The sequence below is a fragment of the Temnothorax curvispinosus genome, unplaced genomic scaffold (genome assembly GCF_003070985.1).
Source record: "Temnothorax curvispinosus isolate PA1 unplaced genomic scaffold, ASM307098v1 QBEX01006933.1, whole genome shotgun sequence".
In the NCBI taxonomy this organism is placed as follows: Eukaryota; Metazoa; Arthropoda; class Insecta; order Hymenoptera; family Formicidae; genus Temnothorax; species Temnothorax curvispinosus.
Window position 1 is genome coordinate 52427 of NW_020216713.1, and position 24409 is coordinate 76835.

The window sequence follows — 24409 nt, forward strand, 5'->3', positions numbered from 1 at the left end:
TCGCTGTTTATTTTCTTACGCGTTTAATCCGAAGGGTAAATAAAGCCGGAACGGAATTCGATCGTATAAATTCCGAGCGTTGACTGGAATGTCAATAAAAGGTCGTTCAATCGCGGTAATAAAGCAAGGTAGAAACCGCTAGCGTATAATACCGGCACCGACGGGACTGCGTTGCCCTTTTGTCTCGAGTTCGACGAGTTACGTTCCTTTACGTAATCTCGAACGAGACGCGGATGCTTCGACTCGCGCTTATCGCGGCCCGATAATCAAAAAGCAAAACCGATCGCGCACGCGAGAAGCGTTCGATCGGGCGACCGAGCTCAGCCGACGACGCCGCCGGCGTCTCCCTCGCCGAATCGAAATTCGACGAAACGAAAATCGATCTCGTCGCGATGAGGTAATTGCGCCGGGGCGTCTGGAAATCTCACGCCGGGCAACGTCATGGCGGACGTCGCCGCCGCTTTTCTCATTCCCCCCTGACGCGGCGGTAACAGTCATGGCCGACGCGCTTTCCCGAACCTCTCATAACGCGACCTCGATCACTTTTCTATATTTAGCGATTGCCGAAACGCCGCCGTGGATACGGCGCCCACCGATGTGGACACGTCGGACGTAATAATGCGATAAACGAAACTGTCGACCGGTGCGAACGATAACAAGAAGCGGTTACGTAGTTCATTAAAACATAACAAAAAATATATATATAATATAATATTACCTCCTGTCCTCGCTTCGACAGTCGGTGGTTTATCGCGAGACACGGCGCGGTGTCTCGGTCAATTAGAGAAACTCGAAATTTGCAAACAATCGTCGCTATCGCGTCATTTACGCAACTCGTGTCGTAATCAGCGACGCGAGCCGACGCAACGCGGTCATGTAATTCAACCTCTAATTACCGATCGGTGTTCGCAAGTGTGACGCAGAACGCGCGCGTCGCCCGCTCGTAATCGCGAATGCAAATCGACGCGCGGCTAAGTTCACAGCTCGTGGCCCGGAGACGCCCATCGCGTCACGTTGAGAATCGCGATTCGTTTCGGGAACGCTTTTCGCAACGAGCAGAGAATCGCGAATAAGTATATAATCGTTCGGCCATTCGCATCATTTTCATTAGATAACCCGTTCAGAAGTGCAATAACCTCCGGCCGACGTTTCCCGCGGACGGCCGCGCCGTCTCGACGATTCCCCCACGTGTCGCGTCGTTCCGGACGCGTCCGGACGAGACGACGAAAAGACCCCGTTGTCGATCGACGTCGCGAGGAGAGACCGGTCCGCGATCGCGCGCGTAATGGCCGACTTCGCGCCCGTTCACGGGCCGAGAGAGACAAAATGGCGAAAAACTCCCGAAAACGCGCCCGGGGAAAACTCGGTCTCCCGAACCGGCGAGAACGCCACGAGCGACCGGGGATTTTCGTCGAAACCGAGCTTGGGGACGAGAAAACGCGTAATTTTTTCCCGCCGACGGACACGGGGCGGGCGTGAGAACGCGGCGACGCGACATGGCGGTGCGCGCGACCTGGTTTTCCGCGGCGACTTTCCACCGCTCGCGAGAGAGCGAGCGGCCGCCGGCGGCGGCGAAGCGTGAGAGCGGGCGACGAGACGCGTAGACAAGAAAGGGCAGACGATCATTTTTCTACTCACCTATGTATTGGCACAGTCTAAATATCACAAGAGGACGAAACTGGGGGGGAAAAAAACTACGCGTCCACTCCTCAGCGTGCACTATCCGAGCGTCATGGGTCCTTTTTACACAATGGCCGTGCCGCGGCGGTACGCGCTTACGATCGATCAGTTTCTGCGAGAGGACAACGCCGCGGCGGCACGGAAACGGAGCTCGGCCCCCGGTCGCAGCGCTCCCAGACGCGGCGCAGTAACCGCGAATCGGTCTTCTGCGCATCGACGAACCGACGGCGTTGGTTGGCGGGAGGGGGAGGGGGAACGGAAAGAGAACGGTCCACACAGGAACGGCGCTGCCGCGCGGAGCGTCACGGGTACCCCGGCGACGTGTGACCGCGTTTCCTCGCGCGCGACTGCGACGTAAAAGAAAAATGCTGTGACGATCGCGTCTCCTAGAAAGAGAGCGGAACAGATGCTCCGAATAATAGCAACGGCAGGTCCGAAAAAGATATGTTACATTCTTAAGAGCCGGTTGTTTCAATATAATAATAATTAAATCATATGTCTATCTTTGTCTAATTTGAAGGAAAAAAATAGAAATATATACATATATATATATTTTTATTATTATTGGTTGATTATTTATATAGATTTGATTATTAGTTTACCAACAGGTTGCAACAACCGACTCTAATGAAATAATTTATTTATGAAATAGTTTAATCTAGAAATCATAACATTCTAAAAATTATGCTTTCCTCGGAGAAAATAATGAAAAGCTTTGAAAATCATAAATCATATCGATTTGCGCTTGTATCTTAAAATTGTCACACAAAATCTTACTTATGTCGTTAAATTAGTTAAAGTTTCACGAAATATTAACGTGATTACAATCATAATGACTGAAACGATTCGGTATTTAATTAGAGATTTGCTCGCTGCGTACGGCGTGAAGCCGTCATTAGACGTTTTGGTTCGATAATCCCGTTATTCGTTTCAAAATACTTTACATGCCAACTGTACAAATACAAGCTGAACTCGAGCTTACAAGGTCGTTTGTGTATGGATTTGTGTTCAGAAGAAAAGTCGAGCGAACTCGAACGCGTTCAATACATTATTTATCCAACGACTTTTCTATGCCATATTATGTACGTAAAATTTTCATTATCTCTCAACTTTTATTAAGTATAAAATAACACAATATTTTTTTTAATTTCGGCTGAAACAGAAAACGAATGTTCGGTTATGTGTCAATTTCGAAACCGAAACTCCGATTTTTTTGCCGAAACTGACCGAAACCGAATTTTCGGTCGGACTCTAATATAAAATAATAAAATATCGCATCATTGAATACAATTATATTCTCACGCGTGTTGAATAGCAGCACATGTTTCATCTCGCTTTCCTACCTAGCTATTTACGTTTAAGACATTAAGTGGCATTTATGTTTTTACATGACATTAATTTTTTGCGAGCGTTTTGAAAAAAGCGCCGGTTATCGGCGTAACAGGGTGCCCGCTAAAAAGTCGAGAGAGCACGGGTATCACGGATGATCGCGGTCAACGCCAACGCGGGCAACGCGTTAAAAGTGGTGCCCTCTGTCGCTCGGATCCCTTGCGCGCGCTCTCTCGGTCTCTCGGATATTACGCGCCTGGCGTTCGACGCCAACGTTATTGGCGCGCGCGGTGGGGGATCCGCGCCACGCTCGAGAGGTGGGGGCGGGGGGGGACGGGGGGGGTAGGCGGTGGTAGGGATAAAGAGCCGGGTTTCCGTTCTAGGGCACGTTCGTGGCGTAGCGCGGCGCGGCCGGCGCGCGGCGCGGGAGAGGCGAAAGGCGGGCGCGCGGGAGAAGTGGAAAGCCGGGAAGAGAGAGCCGACGAAGGGAAGAATCGGGGTCCACAACAAAATCGCTTAATCGCTTTGCGCCACCGTCCGCGACGGAGCACGGCCCATTCGTCGCCGCCGCCGCCACCGCCGCCGCCGCCGCCATCGCAGTGCCCCCTAGTGTGCATGCATGCTCGTCGTTGCCTCTTCCTCTCTCTTCCTCCTTTCTCTCTCTCTTTCTCTCTCTCTCCTTTCTCCTTTCCCCTTTCTCGCCCCTTTCTCCGTCTCGCCGACTCGCTGCGCCTCCGGTCTCCGTCTTTCTCTCCTTCTCCCTCTCCCTTTCCCTCTCCCTTCCTCGCCTTCTCTCTCCGGTCTCTGTCTCCCCGTGATTCGCTATGCCACTTCGGGCCGCGACGTTTTCACGGGCAATCCGTGAGTGACAGCTGCCAGTGGGCAACGCGGTGCGTGCGTGCCTCTCGCGACGACGGTTTGACACGGCCGGTACCGGCCGTGCGTGGGTGACAGTTTTGCGTGCGTGCGCGCGAACAATCGCACGCGTCTCACGTCTCCGAGATACCTCCGTATCCTCGTTTCGCGCCCTCGCGGCGGTGTGTTTAAATCATCCGGCGAAAGTGTGTGTACGTCAACATCCCCCCGGGGGAGAGCTTGGTGCAGCCGCGCGGGGTTGGCGATCACCGCGGAACTCCGGAATCGCCGTTGCTGCCGCCGCTGCTGCTGCTAACCGACACGCTACCGCTGCTGCCGCTGCGATTTCATTTGTGGGTCAGGTCATGGTGAGGTACGTAACCGTCACGATCGTGAGATTTTTCCGCCGAGCACGACGTCGGCGACGAGAAATCGCGCGCTCGCCGACGTCCGTCGTGCTCTCCTTCAATTTGACAACGAACGTCGCGCGTATCCACGATATCGACGTACCCTCGACGTATACTCGTCTCCTCGAGACGCGTCCGGGGACTCCGGGGAGAACCGCGAATTTCAAATGTTTCAATTTTTCGGAGTGTGTATATATACGTACGTTCACCCGGCCCGCTGCGAAATTTGTTTCCGTCACGTCGTCCTCTCCCCCAGCGAGGCGTACGTCTTTTTTTCCCCTTCCTGTTCTTTTTTTCTTCCTCCTTTGATTATCAATGAGGCCACGTGCTTCCCGGACAAGTGCGCCAGTCAATGAGCCAATTGCGAAACGCGGACGACAATGCCGCGGCGCTTTTGTGCGTGAAATTGCGTACTTCTGTGTGTCGGTACGAATGTCCGGTCACCAGTTTTAAGATCTATCCAGACAAACTTGCATAGGTGCATAACCATATGCATAAAGAAACGATTGGTCTATTTCCTTATGCACATGTATATGGACCAATCAAATATCTTATGCTTATGTTTATGCGCTATGCAAATTTGTCTGGATTGACCTTTACGCTTGTCCGAAATCTCTTATCGGGATCTAGGGCGAAACGAGTCTACCGCTGCCAACAAATTTCTCGACAACCTTAAATTTTTGAGTCGATAATATCGATGCGATTTACACGGAAGTCATAGCGAGACGAAATTTATAGCTTTCGAAAGGAATTACGTGAAATTCTGTGTACGCGATCCCCGAAGAAAGTCTTGAAAATAAAATCCTCCGCGATTATCGAGACAGATCGATTTATTTTGTAGCGCGTATTTTTATAGCGCTCGTCGTACGTGACGCGAAAATTAAATCGTGTTGGAAAAATGATAACGGTAGAGCGCGACGGAAGCGTCGACTTTCCTCGTTTTTCTCTCGCGGCCGCGCATTGTTTTCACTGCCGAATCGTAACGCGCGCCCAGCTGTAAATACGCTGTGCCACGATTCGTGGCACGATGCGCTTGGATTTTTTAGGAGCGATCTGTCGGCACGAGCGATTAAAGCCTCGTGTCCACGATGTGCTGGAAATCGCACCGCGATCTCGGACGGAGGAAGAATTGACCGATTACGTTTAACACTTTTGAGGCACAGTCGATTTTTCGTAATTTTCCATTTTCTTCTGACGTCTCAACTCTTAAAAAAAAAATTGCAACAGCTTCGGCCTTGTGTAAGTATAGGAATCGCTTTTTGAAACCTTAAAGATGATACGTGAATTTTTATAGATTTTTTCTAACGCAGAAACGCTTTCAAAGACCCTTTGGACTTAAAAGTCCGGGTGAGTGCTTCAAAAACACGGTGTCCGCGCGGTGTTAAACAATTGACCAACGCAATTGGTTAATTGTTAATTCTTTCTCCGCACCGTGGACACAAGGCTTAAAAAGCAGGTTTCTCCTGGGACGCGCGCGCGCGTCTCCGCGGCCACGCGGTTTTCAGCCGCTCGAAACAGCCGTGTCACTCGTTACGGTAGGTCACGTGCGCGATGCACCGGCCAATAATTGGCCGATTACGAGCGCGCGGGATGCATTCGGATGCGAGGACCGAGGCCGCGCCGGGACCCCGCCGAGAGTTTATCCCGCCACTCGGGAACGTTATTAGGAATATTTCGTTTGGAAACTGTCCTGAAAAACTTCCGTTTCGTAGGAATATATATATTGTCCCGCGCGTCGACAAAATAAATCGTTGCGACACGCGTCGATGTAGATTTCGAGGACAGCTAGGTGCTTAATGACTGCGAAAGATACGCTACTGTATCTCGAGAATCGAGTCTGTAGGATGTTTGTCCGCGCAATAAAGCGATTTGATTAAACTGCGACGAAGGATTCTGATTAGCGACGACCGTGTCGAATTCTTTTTCCTTTTGCGACGAAACGGAACGACGTGGTAGGTAGGTGATCGTCATTTTAATTTAATTTAATTTAATTATGTGCCTCTGGACATTGCGCAGATACTTCTCCGTTTTACGTAACGCAGATATACATGACACGACTTTAATTAAAGTGATATGAATTTATATAAATTATAATAATTAATATAAATCGCTGGAGATTCGTGGCTCGCTATTCTCAGCGTCGATTATACTATAAATACGACGATTTGATGAAATCTCTTCGTCCTTGTTAACACTTGATTGATTTCGACGATTGGCAACGACGATGGGAGATCTCGGAAACATTGATTCCTCGGTATGGCAGACTAATAGGGTTTATTCCCGGAGGGTTCCCGGTCATTATTAGCGCACTTCTCCGTCTTTCGCGCCGTCTTTCCCGAAGCCGTTGGGTCGTCAACGATCGCACGGCGCCCGCAAGTTGCTTGCATCGCGTGTCGATCGCCGTGCGTGACACGACCGACGAAAGGCTTCGGGAGCGCGCTCGTTTCATCGTGTACGCGCGCGCGTGCGGTAAACGGGTTTATCTCGGTAATTAAATGACCGTCAAATAGGAGAAAATCGCCGATGATTGATGGTGACCGATCGGCGAAGTTTCGCAGTTTGCGTTAACCACGTGCGCCCCCTTCTCCGCTTCCTCAGAGCGATACGTTAATAAATTCGTCACGGCCGCTCGGCAAAAGAGCTTTAGAACAGGTACTTGCACCGTTCCCTGAAATTAGCGACTGTTTTCCTTTTAACATTCCCCATGATTAGAACTGTCGTCTTTTAAGAGCTCGTCGAGAAATTCCCAACATATTACGCGATATTTTCCCGTTCAACAAGGTGAACACTGAACTCGTAATTGACGGATCGCGAGCTCAATTTCGACCGTCGTAATTCCGTTTCGGGATAGTAAATGTATCATATGTTTTTGTATATAGACATTATTGAACGTATTGCCGTGCGTTGAAATTGTTTTAATAGAAAACGCAAAATATTCTTCTCAATTCGCGAGACTTCCACGCTATCGCGATGTACAAGAACTTCGATCCGCGAATATGAACGTTCGTATAATCAGCTCGATTAAGGATCGCAAGTTTAACGTTTGCACGATCTTCCGTCCCACGACGAATGGGCTCGTGCATCCCGCGAAAGAGATTTTCTCCGCGCGCATCGAGCCAACGGTCCGCCTATACATCGCGCTCGCGCTCGCCGCCGATGATAAAGAGAAATGCTGCCTAGAAAGCAGGTCTTGGCTGAATCTAGGCCACCCTGATGATGGCGCGTGCACATTCTCCACAATTTTACTGTTCCTTCTCTCAGCCTTGCCTCGCGTTCGTTCCCCGCCGCGCGCCGCTCGACGGAACAACACCTTTTCTCTCTTTCTCTCTCTCTCTCTCCCGCTCTTCCTCTCCTCCATCTGTCTATCTTGCGCATATTCTAGCCTCAGTCTCTCGCCCCCCCTCGTGTCCTTCCCTCTTTCTATCCCTCTGCCTTTCTCCTCAGCGTCTCCTCCGCGTACGTCTCTTCTCTTCCATCGATCGCCTCCTTCTCTCTTTCTGCCCCTTTTTTTTCCCCACCCGGCGCGATTCAAGGATCGAGTTCCGGAGGACGACCAGATGCGAATCGGCGAAAAAAGGAGAGAGAACGCGAGGATCGCGGTACCGTAATGCCCCCCCCCCCGTGCGCGCGCGCGCTCGCTCGCGACGGGATTTACAAATTGCAAAAGCGAGAACGAGTCTCGCCGCGCGCGCTGTCTCAATAGCACGCTCGTTCGTAACTTCGTTTGTGAAATGTCGCGATGGCAACGGGTGGGCGTATTACAGGACGACGTTTGATTTTGCCACGTAATATAAGGATCTCTTCCGCTGCCGCGAAATAATAGGAAAGCTTTTCCGTTCGGTAAGGGAGAGGCGAATGATCCCTTCGCGCCGTTTCGGCTTTGAGCGGCTTGAACGCGGCTTGCCTTTAAGAAATTATTTAATTAACGAAATTTTACGCGGCTCCAGGGAGGATTATTCGAATGTGGCAGCACTTTTTTATATAAGTAAATGTTAAAAAGATAAAACGTAATGAATATGATCGTCGTGCAATATATGCAGACGAATTCGACATTTTCTTTTTTATTCTTCTCGTCTCTTCCATCCTCATTATACTTTTTATCGTCCGTTTCTTTTCTTTTCTTTTTTTTCCTCTCTCGTCTTCCTTTCTTCTCTACTTCTTCTTGGCCTTCGGACCCCTCGCGAGAATCTATGCAGTTTCGTCACTATCTAATTTAAATACGACCATCATAGGATCCATTCGCGTGCACGTAAACTTAATTGAATCGGAGATGCTTCTGCATTCCATTCTTATTTATCGAAGTAGGCGATACATTTACGTTCCTTTAGCATTTTCGAGCCAAAATTTAGCGACGAAGCCACCGGCGTCGTCGAGAGAGAGAGAGAGAGAGACGCGCGCGAGGCGGCAAGCGTTTTCTCGAGAGCGGGATCTCGCGTGTGTATATGACTGACAGTAGGGCGATCGAGAGCGACCTAGAAAGGTTTCAAAAGACATTTTCCCGTTCACCCACGTATAAAGCCGCCCTCTCGCTCGCCGCGGGAGCGCAGAGCCGTGCGACATGAAACCTCGCGTACGACGATTGAGACAAGGCGCACGTACACACGTAACGCGGTGCACACACGTACGTACAATAGCGACGAAGAGGAGGACGAAGGCAGCCGCGGAACGATGAGGAGAACGGCAGAAGGAGAACGGCGTGGAGGGTGAAGGAGGATAGGACAAGAGGTCGACGGAGACGAGGGGGAGGACAGAAAGGAAAGAGAACGCGGGTATATGTGTGCGTATTTGGCCGCGTATATATGGATTGGTGGACGCGTGTTGGTGCGGGCGCGCGCGCGAGCCCGCGCAGGAACAACGGAAAGTATGGAACGTAATACGGAGAAAACGCTGGTAAAAGGAAAGAGGCCCCTCTGCCTGCCTTTCCAATCGAATCGGCCGCCCCTCTCGCCTTTGTCATTTTCTCTTTGTCCCCGTTTCGGATCTTCGTGTTCTCTCCCGGCTAAGTCGTCGGCTGTGCCGCCTCTCTCTTTTTCGCACGGTCTCTCTTCCTCCGCCTCTCACCCTCTCTCTGTCTCTCTCTCTCTCTCTTCTTCCTTCTCTTTCTCCCGCTGCCTTTCCTCTACCCGGCTTCCTGTTCGTCCTTCCCCCTTCGCCTGACCTGCGCCTGACTCATCCAGAAGAACGAAGAAGAATCTTTTCTCTCTCCCTCTCTCTCTCTGTCACTTCACTCTCCTCTCTTCTCCTCATCTCTTCCACCCGGTATATCTCGGACGAGCAAAAGAGGGAAGCACAAAAAGAGCCGTGCCAGAAGGAGAACCACGGAGGGAGAAGGGCACGAAACGCTTCTCTTTCTTCGCTCTCTGCGCCCGTGTACCGTTTCTTCTCCCCACCCGCCCTCGCCCTCCCTTCTGCTTTGTCTCTTCACCCTCTGACTTCCCCCGGACTACCATCCAGCTAACCTAACCACCCTAACCTTCTCTCCTTTCTTCCCTTGCTGCGTTTCGATCTGCCTTCGCCCGCGCCTCTTCTTGCTCTTCCTTCTTTTACCTTCCCTCCTCTTGCCCCCCCCCCCCCCCTCTCGGCTTTGCTGCACTACTCTACCTTCTCGCCTGTGCTTCTTCGTCGACGTCTCTCGCCTCTCACCTTCGCCCTTCTCCTTGGCTTTCCCTTCTACCCGCTATATTGCAGTCATCCCTCCGCTCTTTCGCCCACCGACAACCCTCCTGTCTTTCACGCTCGTGTCTCTTTCTCATTCCTTCAACGTTTCGCGCATCCTGTTTCTTCTTCAAAGAGAACGTACGACAAATGGCTCGATACAGGAGAACGGCAGCATGAAGAAAGAAAGAGAGAGAGAGAAAGAGAAAATGAGAGAAGGCTACACCATCGGTCGATTTCTCCATCCTGTCCTTAACACTCGCTCACATAAAAAGTTCTCTTGGATCAATTAAGGCATCGTTTTTCAAGCTTTTTTGAATGAGAGAACGCTTTTGAATGACAAAAAGATTAACGGAGCTCCCTGAAATAAATCAAATATATAAGGTGTTTTTACCCTCGCGCGCAATTTCTTTCGTTTATTAAGTTAAATTACGCTCGGGTTCCGTATCTTTATCTTATATTTTATTTTAGATTCTAAAAAGAAATATCTGAAAAAAGAAATTTTCAGCTTTCTCTTCGCGTAAATAATTAAAAACGGAGCACAGAGATTAGGTATATGTCAAATGTTTCATGTCCTGTTGCACTCGGTTTGGTCAATATCGTAAATAAATTTAAAGCCGAAATTCATGCCTGTACATAAATTTATTGAGAAAAATCTGATTTATAGAATATTTTTTTCGGTCATTTTTTTGGTTCTTAAAAATCATAGTTTTTTTATTAACGTATTTTATTTTGACAAAAAAGCAAAAGAAGAAACATGTGTAATGTTTTATAGTACATTGATTGCATGAGTGTGGCTGTATTTTTCGAAGGGACGCGTTAAATTAATTAACAGACGTGATTAGAATTGACGCGTTTATGTTTATGCATATCCCTCGCGCGTGATTGAGAGGAAGAAACAGGCGAACGGGACACAGGGCGTTGTGAGGTATCGCCGGTAAAAGGAGAAAGGAGTTTCCTACGTCGCTGCGTAAAAAGGAGCGGTGCCGATCGGCCGTCTTATACATATAATTGCCAAGGATGCTAGATGTGGTAGCGCCGTGAGCTATTGCGCGTTAAACCATCTCGAAACGATTTCTTCTCACCGTATAAAGTTGATAGAAAGGCATCCACGTTTGACTAATTAATCCGTAACACACGCTAATTCTTTAGTACTAGATTTCTAAAACTTTTGTTTTTAATGCGACGCATCAAAAAGTTTGTGTTCATGCAAATTGAGAATCTGCGGATAAGAGTGCACGTTACGTATAATTGACGAATATATAATTTCACATAAAAATGTGGAACATTAAATATATTTTTTAACATATGATCTTTGTAAATAATACAATTTTTAATGATCTAGAAATTCTTTTTAATCTAACGTATTTATTCGTTCTATTTTTTTCTCTTTTCTTTCCTTCGTATTTATATATTTGATTCACTTAGCTCTCTGATGTATACTATGTAAATTACATATTAGCTTTAAGTCTTACTCGTCATTTTTATTCGCGCGATAAAGTCATATGTACGTACAAAAGAGAAACGATTATTGTTGATTACTGAATCGTATAACTGCGCCTAGCGTAATTTCATCGGAGCGAAATATTTAACTCTAGCCCACGGCACTTTCCACCAAGTTATAAACGATGCATCGCGCCTCGTATGCTATTCTTAAGATTACGACGTAAATGTCACACTCTCGGAGCCTCACTCGTTCATTCTTCTTTGGCGATACGCTAATAAACTCCAGTTGTTGGATAAAAGAGAGAGGGACTGGGTGGAGTACTCAATGAAGTGCACACTCGCAACACACGCCGCCTTCGCATTGACGCTTTCAAGACTCGTGCATGTGGTCAGAAAAGCTAAAATTACCGCTTATATCCGACTTGTAGGAGGCAATGTTACAAAATCGGAATATTAATTTCTATTTGTTGCCTCGAGAGAAAAAAACAAGAAAAAAAAATGATGTCACGAACGTCTTACATTTATCCGATAGACGCACCATGTTATTATTAATTATTGCTTAGGTACAGCAAAGTTTCATAAATTTAGTGCTTGCAGCGATGGTTGTTTATTTTTATGCACTAAATATAAACGTGTTCCCGCGATAGAAAATTCTCTCCGGTAATGTCAGGGTTAAGTATGATACACGTACGAAACCGCGTCGCCCAACACGGAGAAAAATGCGCGTGTGTCCTCTTTCAGTTGGCTCGTCGTTAATCGCCCCCCAGAAATTGCCCGCGCGGTCCACTCTCTGCCTGAGTCACCCGTTTTCCGTCCTCTTCTCTTCCCCGTGACAGCCGTGACTCCCTCTTCGTCTCTTCTTTCTCCTCTTCTCTCTCCTTTTCCCCGTCTCTCTGTCTCTTTCTCTCTCTCTCCCTCCGTCTTTCCCCATCGTTCATTACGCCCTCCGCGTCCCTTCCTCGAAAAAGTAGTTCCTATCTTCCCTTTCGAGACCTTCCTCTCGCTCTCTCTCAATCTCTCCGCCGCTCTCATCCTCTCTCGACGCTGTTTCCGTCCATTCTCTCCCCTCGCATTCTCGCTCGTGCGCCGCCCTTATCTCCGGAGTTTCTCATTGTCTGAAAGGGCCATCTGTCCCCCCCCTCTGGTTCTTTTTCGTCCTTCGCTTTCATCCCCTTCGCTCCTTCCCGTTTCGAGCGCTGCGTGTACACAAAGGCGCGCTGACTCTTCTCTCCGCTATCCCCCGTTCGCTACCCTCTTCTCTCCACCCTTTCTCCGGTTCCCTTCTTTGTTCCTTCCATTCGAGCGCTACTTTCGGAATTGCCGACATCGTCGTCATCATCGTCGTCATCCTCTCGCCGCTCCTTTCTCCGCAACTCAAGAAGTTTCCATTTCTTCTTCCTTCGGAGGGGATCCACAAAGAAGCGCTGGTAATTCCTAGAGGCGATATAACGCATTCGATTTCTCCAAGCGAGAGGAGAGCGCGATGAGAACGTTCAACGCCGTAAATTGCGGCGCACGGGAGAAAAAGCGGGAAACGCGAGATAGTGAGAAAGAGGACGGGTGGGAGGGAGGGAGGGGAGGAGATTCTTTCTCGCGCGATCGCAGCTTCCGCGCTTGTTCGACGAGCGAGGGAAAAAAAAAAATGTCAGACCGTGCCGAGTCGAGTCGTGCCGAGATATCGCTCGCAGCGGTCCACGTGCGACCTTGAGCGAGACCGCGTTCACCCTCCGCGCTTCGAAGGGTCGCGCAATCCCCCGCTCGTGATCACGTGGTGCTCGGGGGTGGATCCGTGGTCCTCCGTTTATCCCGCTCTACCGACCGAACGAAAAGAGCGTGGAGAGCTCGTCGACGAACACGAGAAACCGAAGGTCGCACATTATCGAGATTTGTCGGGCGGCAATGAAGTAAATGTAATGAGTCCATACAAGTGTAGATTTTATATGAAAGATACATATACGGATTTATAAAATAGTGATTTACATTTTTTTCTTCTTCTTTATATTTTTACTTATACGTATATTTCTACAATGACGAAACGGGTTGGATCAATTTAGGTAAGTTGATTTTGCCACAAGTAGTCCTATCTAGGAAATGAACAACTGTAAGTAAAAGTAAATTAATGAAAATATAAGATTTTTTCTATACTGTATCACATAAAACGATGTAAAGATCCATATTATATCACATAGAACGATGTAAAGATCGATACGAAGAATGTATGTGTTGATAAAGAACTATCCAGTTTCTCTCTCTCTCTCTCTCTCTCTCTCTCTCTCTCTCTCTCTTTCTCTGTATTCTCTCCGTTCTTTGATTGACCGCATTTGACTCACAAGTGACGACATTCAGGACGAGGTCTCGCTCTCGAGCAGAGCCACAATTTTAATTTGCGACTGTTAGTTCCAAGAAAAATCCTTCTATTCAAGACACAGAGCTGACAAGCTCTAGCAACGAACAAGAGGTGCAGGTAGTTGTACAATACGAGATTTAAGCCACAATGTAGAAAGAAGAAAAGAGGTCACAGAAAGAAGATGAGAGATCTCTCCTCGCTCCTCTTTCTCTCGCGACGCGCATTGATTTAAAAGTTAAAACAACTAATATAAATATTATAAATATGGAGAAATATATAATTAAAATTAGATTAAATGATTCTGCTCGCGAACATAATTTTCATAACGCCAAAAGGAATCTTAGCTGATCCAAAGGATCTTTTGCTACGTATAACGTCAAGATATTTTCTGAAAGCTTCTGAAGATATATCGACCAAATACACGCGCTTGAAAGAAAACTAAAGTTATAAAATATAATATATATTTTATATTTAACATTTATAATCTTCGTTCTTCCGATTACAATTAAAAACTGATCAGTTTTTCTGAGAAAACCGATAGTTCTTGCCCGGCATCGGTATTCTCAAGATTAATTGCACAGCATATCACGGCATGGAAGAAATATCTAGTTTCCTTTCTCCTTTCTTGCTTCTCTCCACGTGTCACGGATCTCTCTCGCCGTTCTCCTCGCCCGGTGAAATGACGGTTCCGGGTGCGTCCGTTCCCTCCATCTCGCGAGGAACGTCCCCGTCGCGTCGTTCCTTTCGCCTCTCCTTTCCTTCCCTTCGAAAACACACGCGCAGTGGCCAAAGCAAGAACGGAGCCATATATTCGCAACATGTCCGCAGAAAATCTATGAAATAGTAATGAGAATGAAATAGTAATGAGTAGTTTCCATCCCTCCTTTCATTCTTCTTACTCATCCAAGTCTTCGGATTTCGAGACCAAAAATTCATAACTTTTAAATTTTCAACGTTCGGATTATCAGCATTTCAGTAACGTGTTATGAAAAATTAAAATTTTATTATTAATATAAAATCTCCATTTTAAATTTAGTGATAAATAATGTTGTCTCGTTTATTTAGCTCGCGCCTTAATGTCAACTCGACAGAAGAGATATCCATCATTTTTTTAATATTAAGTACCTACAGTCAAGTCTCGGCAATTAGATTTTGGCGAAGGAAGAAGTGTTTACGGACATAATGGAAAGTCCCGCTGTCGTTCGGTTTTCTGGAATATACTTTGTAACGAAAACTTAAACCGGTGAGGGCGAAGGGGAACAGGTGAGCGGCCGAGAGAGCCAGACGCTCTCGGAAAGGTGAACGGAGAGAAACGAAGAAACGAAGGGCATTCGGAATGCGCGGTACTGTTATGCCTTACGGTATACAAACAGAACGGAAATTAGGACCAAACGACGTAAAGTCCCGCTGTTCATCGTTTGTTATAATCATCGTACAATAGGATAATCTATTTCTGACAGAGAACTTTCGTTACAATCTCTTATTCTCGTTTTGTCCTCTTATTTAAGACGGTTTAGAATTTCGCAAATTTAAGGTCAAACTGAGTGCTAAATGCTGCAAGTTGACAACTGACAATTCGAGAGTTCCGAATTGAGGCTTAAGAGTTGAAAGCTATAAGGATTAAGAATTAGACCTGAGGTTTAGGACCTGAAATGCGGAGCGCGGAGAATTGGAGTTGAGATTTAAAAGAATTCGAGGACTCGGGAAAAATTGAGGATTTAGAGTTACGGGGGGGAAAAGGAATAAATAATTGAAAATTTATACTTGTCAAACATGTCAAATTACATGAAATCGTCGATGATCACGTTCTTTATCGAGCTCCTGCCACCGACATTTCTACTCGGTGACGTTCGAGAGATGAAATGTTAACCGAAAAACGAGTCGGTCGTTCCGTGAAAAAGGAACGGTCGCACACAATTGCAATCGTTGCGGGGGGAACGTGGGAAGATCATTGATGCAAACCCGGCAACGCGTATGGGAACGCTTTTTACATCGACCAAAAGACATATCGCGCTGCCATAGCCGATTCCTACCATTCCTGTCCTCGATGCGAGTTTCTTTCGGAGAGTAGCGCGCCTTCCACGAAAACGCGAGAGTCTCGAATTGAAATCCGATTCTTCGAGTTTTTAAACAAAATCCAAATCTTTAATAAAGACGCTTGGATACGTTTGATATTCTTGAGGAAAAATTTTTTCCTTAAAACTAACATAGTGACGTTAGAAACAATTTCTTTTTAAAATAATGTGTACGTATGATAATTATTTGTAATTTAATATAATATTTTGTTCGGTGTAAGAGTTCGAATCTTTAATATTTTTTAAAATAACATTGCAAATTTTAACATAGGATTCCGTGTAAAATTTTGCTGGCGACTGCAAAACTCTCAAATGAGTTTCTTTCGCATAAATGTGTTTGCCAAGATACAAAGATACAATTTAGATACTGCTAACAATTTTCATTTTTTTTTTTTTCCAAAGCAAAATTGGATTTCGGTGATACTCTAGCTCAGATAACAGTCAGTCGGCAAGGAGTGAGTTTCGTGCCAAATTTTAACTCAGGTCTTCAAGAAAGGTACGGCCCGAATTTCTCTCACCAAGATCCGCAATGCAGATATTTTTTTTCGAGTCTGCGACATTAGTATCGTGTTTGCATTGAGTGTTGTATCGCGGAAAATATTGGAGTCGAAGAAAGATGGTATACTGAAATATCTCAAAGAACAAGTTCATCTTATGGTATACGTAAATTGGAACTCGTTGCGTTTCTCTCCCTTTCTCATTTAATGCAATTCTTCTGCGTCTGCCTCTCTATCTTCATCTTTCTCTCCCTTTTTCTTCGTTTTTCCCCTTCCGACAGAAGTAGACTTAACGTCTCTCGCTTTTTCGAGACAAGGGAATCGATCGGGGAGAGAGAAACCGAGTACCAGAAAATAATTGCGCTCGTGCAATTTTATAAATTCTTGCCTTGCCATTTTATCGATCAAAACTCTTGTCAAACTCGCGGGAAAACTGAGGGCTCTTCTTTTCGCATTCTCTAAGGTTGTCCATAGATCGATCATGCTTGTTTTTCATTATTTTAAAAATTTATTATGATTAATTTTTATCATAATGTACTACATTTAAATATGAAAATATAAATTTTCAATAAATTGGACTTCCTCTCTTTCTCTAATAACTTGCATCAAAAATTGCGCATTAAAAAAGACTAAACCAAGATTGAGACAAAATAGAAATATAAAGTAACATGAATATGGATTTTTATTGTTTGCGTAACAAAGATAATAAATCTGCTACTAACTCTTTAGTTAGTATGCCATAAGAATTTTCGACGGCACAGTAATTTAACTCGCAAAGCAGAACATTTTCGCGTAACAAGAAATCTCGTATGGTTGAAAGAAAGAAGCAGTATTCTACCTTGTTTTCTCAGATGAAAATATTTAATAGAAAATCGTAAAAGCTCAAAAGAAATATTTGCAATGGAGGCAGATAAGAGTATGCCGTATATGCGAGCGTATACTTTTTGCAATGTCAATTTCGGCGACACGTTTTACGCCGCCGAGGTCCCGCAAAAAGGCAGGTAATGAAAGCCATGCGTTTCTAATCTTGAATGTGTTCTCTTGTTCTCAAAAGCGAGACACTGAAAAAAGTCGACCTGGCCCTATAGACTTTTCTTCCTCTCTCTTTTTTTTCTTTTCCTTTCTTTTTTTAAAGATCTTTGCTGGACTATGTTCGGGGGTAAAGATGTCCGAGTCGGATTCTATTTACGTTTCAACTCGGGAGATGATCCTACAAAAGTAATCCTCTGGCGACAGTCTATACCGTCCCTCGCGGCCGAATCAAATTGACATTTATACATCGCCGAGAAATTCCGGGTTATCATAACAGCGAGGTCCGAGAGATCGCGGCGCGAGAGAATATAGTACTTTATGCAGAATCCGCCGGTCGTCATGCAGATTTTATTAGTTCCCTTTATTATCCGCATCTCGACGAAACTAGGAAGGAAACCTAGCGACAGGAGAGGGACGACGAGAGAAAAACTGCGAAAGAAGACAACGGAGGAAAGTCTCTTGGAAGATTCCAGTCCCCTCTTCCCCCCCCCCCCCCCCGCTTAGAAACGCGAAATAACACCGGAATGGGGAAAACGGGGAGGCGAAGGAGAAAGAGGGGGAGCGGTCGTTTCCGTTTGCGTTTTCCCAGAGAAAGAGCCGGTTGGTCGTCGTCTCGAGAACGGTGGCCGCGAAAGGGAAAAATCCGGGAAGAAGCGAGGAGGCGACGCGTCGATAACGTTGGAAAAACGTAAAAGACGCTAGGCGGAGAAAGAACCGGCGGATCGAGGAGGCGAGATGAGGAGAAGGAGGAGAGGAAAAAGGCAGCTGGGTCGGTTGGGGAGGGAACGAAACGGAAAGATAGATAGATGGATACAGAGGGGGAAAGAAAAAGCCAGAGGAGAAGAAAAAGAGACAGCAGGAGGGATAGAGCCGGGACGGAGATATAGGAAAGAACGAGGGAAAAGGGGAGGTTGTCTCTCCCTATCGTTGGGGTGAGAAGAAAGAGAGAGAGAGAGAAAGAAAGAAGGGTGGCGTATAACCGTGGAAGCGAAGGGGCCACGAGAAAATAGCGTCTTAGGCGTGGGGGGAAGAGGGAATGAGTAAATGGAACCAACGCGCGCGGCGAAAGAGGAAAAAGGCCGGGAGAGGGGTGGAAGGAGGTGAGCGGAGGGTCGTGGAAGAAGCGATGAAACGACCGAGAGACAAGAAAAAGGAGGGCGAAGGATGGTGAGAGAGACGGGACGGGTCGTGAAATGGATGAGAAGGGCGAAGAAACGAAGAGAGAAAGAGAGAGAGAGAAAGAGAGTGTGGTTGGAATTGAGAGGGGAGAGCGGAGAGAAGAATGAGGGTGGTAGAGAAGGTAGGGGGGTAAAACACGAAGAGCGAGTTCGTCTACTCCGCGAATGGCAGAGGGATAGACGGGGAAAAAGAAAAAGGACATGGCGTGGCAGGGAGGCGAGGTGAAATTGGACACAAAAAGCTCGAAGAAAAATTGAGATGAATCGTGGGAGGGAAGATGGAAGGGCGGTTGCCCCCCCCCCCCCCTTCTTCTCTCCCGCGGCAAGAGGGAAAAAACCCGTACTTCTTCGAGGCTGGCGAAAGAAAATGCGAGCGTAAGGGATGAGAACCGGTCCGCTAACGCTTCGCTTTTTCGATTTCTCTTCTCGATTTTCTCACGGTGCCGCTATCTCTTTTCCCTTAATCTTAGAAACAGGCTGCTTCTACTGCTTACAATTGAAATTTACGCTTGCGACATTTTTTCCTCATATTTTCTCACGTATGTGAAATATAATTTCGGTACAAGTTAAAATATCTTTTTGGAAATCTGACTGTCTAGGGAGAATAATGCCCGAATAGTGCCTATTTATTCTATTAAGACTTATTATGACTACCTATTTTGTATAATCAAAAAAATTAATATGCGGCTTTTCATATCTTCGGACTAGTTATATCTTCCATATTAAGCATCAAAACTCTTTAAAATTATTAAAAACTTCAGAAAAAACTTTAAAGAAAAGTTAGAATTCTCTATTAATTATATTGAAATTCTAAAAATAGAATATTAACTTCATAAATATCTTATAATATTATCCCGTCTCAGAGGATTCCATCATCAGATTATTCTTGCAGAAACGCTCATCTTATACAGTTGAATTCTCCTTTCATTTGCTCTTTCCTTTTTTTCTCTCGAACCTTTGCACGTTTTTAATTTCAACTTCTATTTTAATATAATCCCTATTTTATGTCATGTTATCCATATATTTATTCCAGTATATAATTACTATATAGCACTTGCGTTTTCTGTTTGCGAAAAATGTAATTTGAGAGATTGAATTCTCTTCTTCTCGCAACACGCGCTCCCTGATCTCTGCTCAGACTCTCGGTTTACCGTCTCTCAGGAAAGCGGCGACTTTCTAACGCGCCCGAAAGATTAGCGTGCGAGCTAACCGGGCCTCCTTCCCTCCTCCTCCGTGAACGTATTTTTTTTTTTATTATTATTATCCTCCTCCGTCGTTTCGGTGTCGTGTCGCACACCGAGGAGAGATGCGTCGTTTCCTTTCACCCTCTCGCGTTTTCGTTATACACACACGGAATCGAGGGAAACGCGCTCGCGTCTCTCGCGATCGCGTTCCGTCGTAAATTCGCAATCTCTCCCGACCGTTTTTCGAGCACGTTGTTGTCCTCCACGGTTCTTCGTCACCATCAACGGCTTCCTTCGCGTTCCTCCTCTCGCGGGTTTCAGTGAAAGTGACAGGAAAATCGCTCGAGACGGCCGCCGCCGGGGCCGTAACTCCCCGGAGAAACCGCGGGCGAAGTGTTTTAGATTCTAACGCGCATCGCATCGAGACCGGAGGGAGTACCTACATTGAGAAAACGTATCGATGGTTGCGATCGATCGCGATGCTCGTCGCCTCGAATTTCCACCGAATGCTCAATATACCGAATTAAAATATCTGAATAATTTACAAATAGTTTCTTACTGAATATTACCATTTTTGTTTCAAGATCTACATAATTCATCTTTGAAATACGTGTATAAAATGTATTTACTTATGCACATTTTTTAATATATAAATAATATGTAATTTATGATAAATTATTTATTAATTCCTTTAGCGTAAAGTATTATTTATAACATATGAAAGAGAACACGAGAAAAAATTTATAATTTTTTATTTAACGCTTAATACTCTCTTCTATAATAATTTTCACTCTTTCCATCTCTCGTAAAAAACGAAAATCTATACTCTCTATAGTTTTGCATTTATTACCGTGGATAAAAAAGTTCTTCTACAATTATGAAATTCAACTTCTCGTTACATTGGGAAATCTAGGCAAATATATTAACATAAATGTGTTTTATTACGTACGCAAATTCGAATAGCTTGCTAATTTCATTAACATAAATAATTATTTACTCTGTTCTGCCTGCGACACATAGTGCGCAGGAGCGTCGTAAACTTTATACTACTGCGCCGAGTTCATCTCGCCTGCTATCCCGTCTCACTCCGTTTCTTCACGTTGCGTTGCATCCGGTTTTCTCCCGGTTCTCTCTCCGCGGCCGCCTTTAATTGCCGCGTCTTCCTTCTTTCACTCAATTATCCTCCTCAAATCAGCGCGGTTGGCCGTGTCGCAGGGGGCTTAAAACAATGTTCCTCAAAAACTAGGTGAACCACTTTTACGCCGCGCCGCGATTGGATCGCGCCTCGATCTTTCCGGCTATTCGCTTGCGCAAATTATTCCGTCGCGGGTAACACGAGTGGAGTGTAGAACGAGCGATAATCACGGGATATAAGAAGGCGGGATCGTTTTCGTGTAACGCGTGGATCTTTCCGCGGCGCAGTGGTTCACTCGCGCGGATTATTCCGTCGCGGATAAAACGGTGGAGTACAGAGTACGGTGAGACGATATATAGATGAATAGTGGAATATGTAGAAACCACTTTTACGCGACACGATGAAAACGCAATGGGATCTTTACGATCTATTCGCCTCTGCGAATTATTCTGTCGCGAATAAAGAGACGGGATAGAAAAAGGAGGTCGTAAAGCTTCCAGGCAAATGACAAAATTATCGTTATTCCTTTTAGCTGAAAACTGATAAAAGCGGAATCCTTTAAATACCCATATATGCACCATTAAGAGGCACCTTTATAAAACATTCCTCCTTTGCGATATTTAATCTTACAGGTGAAATAAATGTAAAAGGTTGCCTCGCTAAAAAATCTTGCTATAAAAAAACCTCTGATCTCAGACTATATTTATTTTTGTTTTATTAAAAAAAAAATACGAGGATTACGCAATTTATTAAGAGAGTCAGCTGCTGGAAGACTCGAGAAGTGTGACACTGCAGCCGAATATGTTAAACGTCTCCATCTATCATTCTCTCACTCTGAAAAATATCTTTTTATCAACTATCTACGGCATATCGATAAAAGTTAAAATCGGAAACGGTAGGAATTCTGTTATTATCGGCTTAACAATCGGCGCTTTTCAGTTTCCCTCCTTCCAATTTGGAAAATTGCAGAGTTGTAAATCACAACGCGAATTGCGACACGACGGATTAGATAAATCGGGAAAAGAGGCGAAAAAGGAGGTCGAGAAATTAACGCCGGACGATCGATTATCGTCATTCTTTCCCGTTATCACGAATTATCAGCGCGTCTTCGCGGTCGGCACGCCAGGTAACCCAATTTCGCGATATCAATGTGCGCACGTACCTGTTACGCGACTCGCGTGTCTATGTGCCGCGCGACACGCACGCATAAACTCGCTGTATAGGCACAAGGCAATCCGCGGCGGCGTCGTTTCGATTTCGCGAATAGATTTCAAACGTACCCAAGTTTCTCCCGCTCGTTGAAAAACCTTGCGAAACGACGTTGTTGCGCTCTCCAAAATAACGAGAAAACGCAAGGGATGGCCGACGAAGGTTTTCCCACTTTCGGAAATATATCGATACAGCTTAAGAACTTTGAAAAAGAATTTCAGATAAGCTTTGTGATCCCGAAGTTCAATCAATTAATTTATTCAATCTCTTTAGAATCGGGACTGAAAACGGACAGGGAATTACTTCAACCGGGATTAATTGAGTTACGTCGGGTAACGAGCCTTATACGCGAACTTTGAGAATTCCATTAGTCCTATGATAGCAAACATTCGGAGTAGGTTGAAAGCAAATTTTAGGTGATCCGATTGAAATTAAATGAGCTCCGTTTCTGGAAAACGTTTCTAGAATTTTTCGGAAGTTTGGCACCAATGCGGGGATCGAGGATTCGCCGTTGGTGATTTCTCGCAATAATCGATCACGCACAGGTGAAACAGCACGCGTGCGTACATACTCCGCGAGTATAGATAGAGGTCGGCGAAGTAAGTGCGTCAGGTGCGCTCACGTACGCTCACACAACCGTGCGTTACCTACGAGCGTTCGCAGGTGCGTCCACATCGAGGGCCCTCGAAGGATAGCCGGAGAAACGGCAGATGGTACGAACGTGTGCCGGCCAATGTCAGGTAAAAGGGATGACGAAGGGCGAAGAGAGAGAGAAAGCAGAGAAGAACGGAGTTTGGAAGACGAGGAGTTAGATTGAGAGGAAGCAATATATTTATTTACGCTCTATTTGCACAATAAAATGTGATGTAAAGAAAAATTGGAAAGTCAACATTTACGTTGGTGGCAACGTAGCGTTTTTAAGTAATCGTAAATTGCGAACTGAGAGACGAGTATCAGATAAGTGAGAATTCGGAAGCTAAAAGCTAAAATTTTATAAAATTGATAGTCAACAATTCAGAATTGAGAAATATTAAGCGCGCGTTGAAGACGATCGCGTTTAGGTGATTAATTTCGAGAAGAATAGATCTTTGCAGTTTCTACATAAGCTTCATAAATAGCGACATCGGTAAGGCGTCCCGTGTCGGATCAGGTGCCCCAAGGATAATAGGAGCGAGAGGTGTCGCGAAGATTTTCCAGGCGTTCTTGGAGCGCGCGCGCGAGCGAGCGAGCGAGCGGATGAAAGGCAGCGCACGAGCGTCGAAACGAGCGCGAGCAGCAGGAGAAGGAGGAGAGCCGGGAGAATGAGGGGAGAGAGAGAAGGCGGCAGAAGGCGCGAGCTTAAAGTTTCCCTGTTATCGGCGCACGTCTAAGCAACTGATAAAAGACCGTGTTCCTACGGACAGATAACGGGGCGGAATGGCCCGGTATAAAGAGTCATAGATAGAGGCAGATAAAGCACGGTCCACGGAACAGGTGAATGTCGCGACGTGGGCAGACCAACGCCCGTATACGTACTCGCGGCGCGTGCCGATCCGCCTGGCGATTCCGCGCGATCATCTTTCTTCGCGTCTTCGCTCGCGCTCCCGATCCGTCGACGGCCAAGTTTCTCGATCGATCGGCCGTCATCGTCGGGATACCTCCTCGGGTCGCCTCGTGGTACGCGAAAGTGCATTCCTGGTTTCTTGTGTTCCCGCCGCGCGCTCGCGCGCGCCGCGCTGCGCACCGCAACTTCCGGAAATAACGTCTCCCCCGCGCCCTTTCTTCTTCCTCCTTCCCCTTTCTTCCCTTCGTCGCTTCCGTCATCCTCCCCCGCGCGCGCCGCCGCCGCACCCCATCGCCGATCTTCTTCCCCCTTTCTGTTCCCGTATATCTCTTTTTTCCCCTCTCCGCTCGTCTTATTCCTCTCGTCTCCTTCTCGTTTCCGCAACCCGCGCTTCGCCGCCCCCGCGGCATGTAGAAAACCCATATACCTACCTATCTACCCTGTCTCTCTTTCTCTCTTTTTTTTCTCTTTCTCTCTCTCTCTCTCGTCATCTCTCTTTCGCGCTCGCGTGGATACCGTCCCCCGTCCGGTACATAAAACCTCTTGGAGATATCTTCTCCCGGCGGCCGTGGCGGAAAAAGAAACCCAATATTTCATGGAGACAGATCGTTATTGGGGCGTGCACTACAGGTACTGTCCCGCTCTCTGCGGATCGATCTCTCGTGGCAGAGGAAACGGTACAACGGGGATGACTATCGCGGCTTGGGAAAAAGGCGGGGGGGGGACGGGGGCTCTTCTCGTCGTTTCCTATACGGGTCGTCGTCGTCGATGACTTTTCGATGAATCCGTCGACGCGAAGGAAAAGCCACTCGGGGGGGAAAAGGAAAAAAAAAAGAA

The 24409-nt window shown here is 46.3% G+C and overlaps 2 protein-coding genes across 3 annotated transcripts in view; one reads left to right on the top strand and one right to left on the bottom strand.

Moving 5' to 3' along the window:
* The window catches only part of LOC112456527 (longitudinals lacking protein, isoforms A/B/D/L-like), a 51115-nt gene extending 49314 nt beyond the window's left edge, over window positions 1–1801 (bottom strand). Inside the window, exon 1 of the mRNA XM_025019126.1 lies at window positions 1639–1801. The gene's annotated coding sequence lies outside the window, so the exon portion shown is untranslated. The remainder of the gene's footprint in view (window positions 1–1638) is intronic.
* A 1642-nt stretch (window positions 1802–3443) lies between these two features.
* The window catches only part of LOC112456525 (protein bric-a-brac 2-like), a 52986-nt gene continuing 32020 nt past the window's right edge, over window positions 3444–24409 (top strand). The window contains exon 1 of one of the 2 annotated variants that reach the window (XM_025019122.1): window positions 3444–4237. In XM_025019122.1, the coding sequence (XP_024874890.1) occupies window positions 4230–4237 (8 nt within the window). In that variant the 5' untranslated portion in view covers window positions 3444–4229. Of the gene's footprint in view, window positions 4238–23844; window positions 24203–24409 lie in introns of those variants that run through there. The other variant, XM_025019121.1, reaches the window with a different exon arrangement.